This window comes from Petaurus breviceps, unplaced genomic scaffold (assembly GCF_028583685.1).
Source record: "Petaurus breviceps papuanus isolate PSGF00001 unplaced genomic scaffold, PetGlider_PUasm1.0 520, whole genome shotgun sequence".
NCBI lineage: Eukaryota > Metazoa > Chordata > Mammalia > Diprotodontia > Petauridae > Petaurus > Petaurus breviceps.
The window spans coordinates 254,518-261,989 of record NW_027186354.1 but is presented as its reverse complement, the minus strand read 5'-3'; the positions used below and the strand labels follow the sequence as shown (position 1 = coordinate 261,989).

Genomic DNA, 7,472 nt, shown 5'->3' with positions numbered 1-7,472 from the left:
AAGAGGAGGAAGAAGAGGAAGAAGAAGAGGAGGAAGAGGAAGAAGAGGAGGAGAAGTAGTGCCTTAAAGTTCACAAAACACTTCATAAATATTATCTCATTTTCTCTTCATCACAACGCTGACAGGTAGATGCTTTTATTATCTCCCTTTAACAGATGAGGAAATTCCAGAAGCCAGAGTTTAAGTGATTTGCCCAGGATCACACAGCTGGTGGTATTTAAGGACAGACTTTGAACTCGGGTTTTCCTGATTCCAAGTCCTATACTCTATTCATTGCACCACCAAGCTGCCTAGATCATAATGGATATCATTTTCAACAGCCACTTATGGAGCAAACAGCCCTGTGCTCTGGGTGTTGGGACCTGCCTAATGGCCATGCTCTTGGAAGTGTGATGAAGTGAAAAGCACATCCTTCCATCTGGGAGTTAAGAGATCTCGGCTGAACCAAGTCAACCCTGTGCTCTGGGTGTTGGGACACACAAAGATGAACAAGACAGAGTCCCTTTCCTAAATGTGCATATGTTCTAGCCAAGGAAACCAGTGTCAGTGGTCAGGTGCTATATGGATTTTCTAGGAGGCATGAGAAGGAAAAATAAGTCATCATGGGCTGGATGAGGTAGTCAGGGAGGAAGTGGACCTTGAACTTTAAAGGGACACACTGAGACCTCAGTGTCATCAGCCCTCTAACCATCATCTATCAGTCTATCTACCTGTTTATTCATGCCGCCATCCCCATCCCCATCCCCATTTTGGGTCTCTCTATCTTACCAAATGTTAATTGGCCTCCCATATGTTTTTTTCTTCTCTTCCTCCTGCAGGTTCCTGGGCCAAGGCCTTTCTGATCCATAACTCTGGGCTGGATGCATGCCTGCAGGTGGACCCTCAGGGTGGGGAGCAGATCTCACTGGTCACTTGCCACCCTGATGCTGGACCCCAGCAATGGGGCTGGGACCCAGTCAACCGAGCCCTTTTCAGCCTGCATATCCCTGGGTGCCTTGCCATAGGTGAGGCCCGGGAGTTTGCTGTGGCCCAACTGAGCCACTGTGGGGGCCACCTCCACCAGACCTGGGGTTGCTCCCGTAAGGGTCATTTGAGTCTGCAGGGCCTTGGTCTCCACCTCCACGGGAAGCTGAATGCTCAGGAGATCTTTGTTCTTCATCGGAAGGATAAATTTAGTCGTTGGAAGGCAGTGCCTGGAATGGCCAATGTCTGCTCTGGGACCCCTGGGCCAGGAGATGCAGACAAGAGTCCTGAGAAGGAGCTGATAACACACAGAGGTGAGAGCTACGGTAAGACCTGCCTAATGGCCACACTCTTGGAAGTGTGATGAGGTGAAAAGCACATCCTTCCATCTGGGAGTTAAGAGATCTGGGTTGAACCAAGTCAACAAGAATTTCTACACGCCAGGCATGTTGTTAAGTGCTGGGAATACAAAAAAAGGCGAGAGACAGTCCCGGCTCTCAAGGACTGTCACAATCTAATGGGGGAAATGACATGTAAACGACTATGTATGAACAAGATTTCTACAAGATCAACAGGGGGGAGCAACAGAAGAAAGGCACCGGAATTAAGGGCAATAGGGAAAGGTTTCCTGTAGACGTGGGATTTTCTTTGGGATTTTCAGGAAGCCAGAACAGTCAAGCTATGAGGAGGGAGAGACTTCCAGACATACTAACTAGCTTTGTCTCAGTCCCTAACCATCCAAGTGACCTTGGGCATATGTATTCATTGCTGGAGCCTCAGATGCTTCAGATCTGTAAAATAAGAAGAAAGATACTTAGCTACCTACCTCATAGAGCGCGTTCTATCAAAACACAAAATTATTAGATTATAGGGAATAGGTCTTGCTCTGCATAAGGGGAGCAGGGTAGCTCATTATATTGTGTGATCTGAAGGGCTCCAGGAAACCTTCCCTACTCTCAAATAAACCTTCAACCAGCTGTTACTGTGCTTTGAAATTCCAAAGCTTCATTTCTCCGTGTCTTGGGGCATTTTGCTGTTTCAGAGCTCCTCATTTAAATGTGGTTATCTCTGAAATGAAGAACACTTAAAAAATTGATATGTTTTGCTTTTACATTTCTTCCAACTCTCAAATTCTGTGATTCCTTTCCAAATATATTCCCCCTCCCTTCTGTACCTGAAGATATTCCTTGTAACAAAGGATAAGAAAAAAAAACAGCTCAGCAAAAAGTATTTCATCTGTAATCGGGGCTGACAGAACATGCAATCTAGTCCCCCATCCTATGCAAGGAAGGGAGGGAGGTACATTTTCTCAGCTCTTTTCCAGGGCCAAGCTTCTTGTCATGAAAATTACAATATCTAGCCTTAATCACTGAATGGGTGTTGCCTCAGGCAAACTTAGACCTGTCAAGGACCTTAGCTTTAAAAGGCCAAGGTCTCCCATTGCGTCCTGGGCCATCTCCAGTCCTCCTGATGTGTACCTGGCCACTAGATCCAGATGGCTCTGGAGGAAAAAGTGAAGCTGGTGACTTTGCACAGCCCCCCCTCATTGAAATTCAATTCACTTGCATGTCATGGCTTCACCTCCATGTCAAGAATAAAGGACAAACAACAAAGCATGAAGTTTTTCTTTTAGTCATTAGATGGCAGGATAGAGAACTAGACCTTCAGTCAGGAAGACCTGAGTTCAAATCCTTCCTTGGAGACTTACAAGTTCTGTGACCCTGGGCAAGTCACATAAGCTCTCTGAGCATGTTTGTTCATCTATAAAATGGGGGTAATAATATCAGCTAGCTCACAGGGTTATTGTGAAAACCAAATGATGTATGTTTAATAGATGGACCATTCAATATAAACATGGGTGATTTGCCTCTGGTATGCACATATGGACAGACCTGGAATGTCCTACCCCACCTCTACTTTGTGGAGAGTTAGAGGGCAGCCATGAATGGGCAATCATGACTTCTGTCCTCCATCTTCAAGAGGGGTGCTGTGTTAGAATTAGATCAAAATAAAATATCATCAGATATTTGCAATCCAAGGGGGATGGTGGGGGAGGGGAGGCAGGGTTCAGGATAAAAGCCACTTTCCCAGGTAACTCTGGGGTGTGGAGGGAAGTAGTCCTGCCCCAGACCTGCAGAATAACAGCTTAATCTCAGTCCATTTAGCTCCCTTCCCACAAAATCCTCATTACTCAAAAGACCATTGTAGACAGTGAATGACAGCTAATCACAGTAAGAAAGTAAAACAATCACACAGATTGATTTGGGTGATAGAATATACAAGACTCAGGAATCTCCATGATCTGGGAGCAAACTGTTCTACCAACCAGAAGTTCCTTCTTAGCAGTGTCTGGTGCTGGGAATCAAGAGCACGCTGGGCTGCCACCTTCTCTCGGTCTCCCGTTTACCATTGAAAGTCCATACCTTCTCCTCTCTGCCACCTCATCTTTCTCTCCCTTTCTCCATTTTTCTTCTCCTAAGCATGAGTAGGCAACTGGAGATTTGCCCCAGGGCACTGACGTGGTGAGTGGTGATAGGCTTCACTCAGCCCCAGGGTAGCAGTGGGGAAGGGAAACTCTGGGTCCCCAGTGGGTCAGTTCTGGGATGAGAAGCAGGTAGGCAAAGGTGCTCCTTCTCTGGAACACATACAGTTTGGAGCAGAGGGATGCTGGCAATCTGGGCAGAAGCAATATAGATACAGCACACCACACTCACCTTACTTCCAGCATGAAAAGAAAGAGTGCTTCAGTCTATTCAGTCAATCAAAAAGCATTTATTGAGTGTTTACTGTGTGCCAGGTGCAGCATTAAATGCTGGAAATACAATGAAAGCCAAAAACACAGTACCTAGCCTCAGAGGGCTTCCATTATGATTCAGGAGATGGGCAAAGCAAAAGGATATTCAGGCAAATAATTAGGTACATACAACATAGAAGAATGGATGGGAGGTGATCTCAGGAGACAACAAACAAATAATTAGGTACACACAACATAGAAGAATGGATGGGAGGTGATCTCAGGAGACAACAAACAAATAATTAGGTACATACAACATAGACAGAATGGATGGGAGGTGATCTCAGGAGACAACATACAAATAATTAGGTACACCCAACATAGAAGAATGGATGGGAGGTGATCTCAGGAGACAACATACAAATGCTTAGGTACGTACAACATAGAAGAATGGATGGGAGGTGATCTCAGAGGGAAGGTGCTAGTATCTTGCAGGACTGGAAAAGGTGTCCTGCAGATGGTTGCATTTGAGCTGAGGCTTGAAGTAAACTAAGAGATGGAAGTCAGAAGGAAGAGCATTCCAGGAAGTGCCAGCAGCAAAATTCCCAGGCAACTTGGGAACAAGAAGGCAGAGGTAGGAGGGAGCCATCTTTGGAACAGGATTTTCCCTTGGTGAGGAGCAGCCTGGCCCTCTGGGGACAGGGGTCTGGCTAATTCTGGAAGGGAGAAATTCTTCTCTAGACACTGTAACTGACCTCTGACAACGCAAGAGCAGAATAGGATGTTCATCATTGCATTCCCAGCACTTAGCTCTTTTTTTTTTTTCCTTTTTTTTTGACAGTTCAGATCTATGGCTTAATCAGTGTAGGAGACTTCTGGAGTAAAAACTCTCTTCACTGGTGCAAATGAGCAATTCATCTGTAACTTGTAGCCTTAGCCAGATCATGGAAAGCCTTAAATGGCAGGTTAGTGAGCCTGCATTTTAGCCTCTAGACAATAGAAAGCCAGTGAAGATTTGGGGGTAGGGAATTAGCATGGTCATACCTGTGTCTTAGAAAGAGGATTTTGAACAGCATTGTGAAGGATGGATTAGACTGGAGATAGTTATCAGAAACTATTACGATAGTGCAGTCAAAAAGCAATAAGGATAAGTGAAGATTCAGAAGGGGACCTGTACAAGATGCATTGTGGAAGTAGAATTGAATGGACCTGGAATCTGCCTGAATGTGAAGAGGAAGTCAGTGATGACTAAGGTTTTGAGTTTAGGTGAATGGGAGGGCAGTAATATTGACCACAGAATTATGGAAGCCGGGAGGAGGGGCAGTTTTCTTTTTTTTGTTTGAGAGAGTGAAGAGGTTGAGTTCAATCTGGGACATGTTGAACTTGAGGTCTTGGTGGAAAACCCAAGTTCAGTAGGCAGCTCCAGAATCAGTGCTGGAGTTCACCCAAGAGGCCAGGAATGATATGTAAATATCTGCACAAAAGCGAACTTTGATCCATGGGAACCAGTGCAATCTCCAAAAGAAGGGTGGGGAAATGAGGCTGGGGGTACTACCACCCTTAAGGGGACAGAAGAGCAGAGGCCCAAAACTCCTTACAGGAGATATTTTTGAGCTATGATGCTACATGTCTGTGGGTAGAAAGCGACAATCTCCACCACTCATACCTGTCCTCTTCCCAGCTGAAACCACTCTTTCTCTGGAGCGAAATCCGGAGGACCTGTCTTCGTGGGACTCTGTACAAACAGCAAATGTCACTCCCACTAGCAACGCCCCCCATACGCCTTCCCCAACATGGGCAGAGGGACCCCTGGTGGCAGAAAAAGGTGAGTGTTTCTGTTTCCATGCCCCATCTACAACCTGAATCACGAGTAGTTTGTGCGACTTTGGGACCTTTCTGAGTCATTGTATCCCAGGTGTGCCTAACCTTCCCTTGGACATGTAGTGTTTCCTCCTTCCTTTCTAGAGCACGAATTCAGGCTATCAGGTCTGGCACACAGTGATTAGAGGAGCATAGAGCTGAGATACTGAAATGGAAGACAGATTAAATTCCCATACAGACTAGTAAATATCACAGAGATAAAAGCAAACAGGACCATTGTTCTGCCAGCCCTAAATGACACAGGGTAGGCGAGCATCTACATAAGTCTGGGTACGTGATTTTCTATATGCCTACATATAACATTTGCCAAATTTTTAAATCTTTTCTTTCTCAAGAGGTTGTTTATTTCCTTCTGGCCTTTAGGATCTGTAATTCAGGGAGCTGCCACCAAGTGATAGGTGGTGACTTCTTAGAGTAGAGCCCTTTGGGGAGCTTCAAGGCTTACAAGGGAGGATGAGGGAGGCAGCAAGCAGCTTGCAATTAAAAGATGTAGCTGCTAGGGCCCCTTAGACATTATCAGACTTAGTCAGTAGTAAGGCCCAGGTGCTGTCTATCAAACATTCATCCTTACCTACTGTGTGTCTGCACAACACCCAACGTCAGAGGGCACTTTGTGAGACAACCCCCAAGTTCTCACAGAGCTGTTCCCTCTTTCCCCTTGGCTTTTCTTTTGTGGGCCATAACATTCCTTAATCTAAAGGTTGGGTGTAGATTTATCCTTGGCTCAGCTACCATCCAATGGTCTCATTCCATCTGATATCTTACTGACTATGATTCATTGATTTACTTACAAAGCTTGTTGTATAAAACATTCATCAGAATGAATGAGGAGTGACTAGGACAGGCAACCTTAATTCAACCAGCATGTCTCCCTCCAGCCCCTGATCTTGCCTGATAGTAAAGTCAAAAAGTCCAGAACTTCGTTTCCCCTCCCATCTGCTCCCATGCTACTACCAAGGCCTCTACCACAGGGCTTTTCCCCTTAGATAAAAATCTCCTAGAGCATCAGGGTCCAGTCTCTTGGGGTGACTCATGAATTCAGGGCACTTCTGGTCTCTTTATTGAAACAGCACAGGTTCTACAGACAGACTCTATGTGGCACTGACCTATCATATAAGTGACCACTATAAATTGTCTGTCCCTGTAAGCAGAAGCTCCTTGCTAATCTGAAGTTTTGCTCAGCTTCTGCATTCCTGCCCCCCACCCCACCCCCATGCAGGTATATGGCTGCCAGTTGTGCTCACATGGGTGTGGCCCAACAGTCATCAATAAATCAACAAGCATTTATTAAGCCCTGTACTACGTGCCAAGCATTGTAGCAGGCACTGGGGATGCAAATACAAAGAATGAAATAATCTCTGCTCTCAAGGAGTTTATATTCTAACAGGAAGATAATTTAGCATCTACCGTGACAGGAGCAATTGCTATGGCTTAAGGAACCATTCTGTCTTTGTCTCTTTCACCCTCAAAACTCTCCACTGTGGCTCCTTTGTTACTCTTCTCTAATCCTCCCTTTGTGTCTTCCAGTCAGTCACCTTAATTTATCATTTGACAAGAGAACATTGGGAAGCATAGCCATACTCACAATATAACTATAATTGCCATCCCTGTGTGACTCTCCCCCTCACCCCCAGCTGCCCAGAACCCTTTTAACTCCCTTAGAACACACCCTCCCCAGTAACAATTCTGCCTCCCTTCTTGGCTCCATCAAGGCTGAGTCTGATATACACTTTGGTCAGATTTCATTTATTTAAATTGTTTGGCCTGGAGAATATAATCCTTTTTTTTTCTTTTGCCTTTTGGAGGGCAATTGGAGTTAAGGAATTTGCCCAAGGTCACACAGCTAGGTTGTGTGTGTGTGTGTGTGTGTGTGTGTGTGTGTGTGTGTGTGTGT

The 7,472-nt window shown here is 45.3% G+C and overlaps 1 protein-coding gene across 3 annotated transcripts in view; it reads left to right on the top strand.

Annotated features, from left to right (window-relative positions):
* The window catches only part of LOC138172215 (uncharacterized), a 15,025-nt gene that overhangs the window by 3,892 nt on the left and 3,661 nt on the right, over positions 1 to 7,472 (top strand). For 2 of the 3 annotated variants that reach the window (XM_069101906.1, XM_069101908.1), the window contains exons 2-3: positions 819 to 1,289; positions 5,379 to 5,522. In XM_069101906.1, coding sequence (XP_068958007.1) covers positions 819 to 1,289; positions 5,379 to 5,522 — 615 coding nt within the window. The remainder of the gene's footprint in view (positions 1 to 818; positions 1,290 to 5,378; positions 5,523 to 7,472) is intronic. The other variant, XM_069101907.1, reaches the window with a different exon arrangement.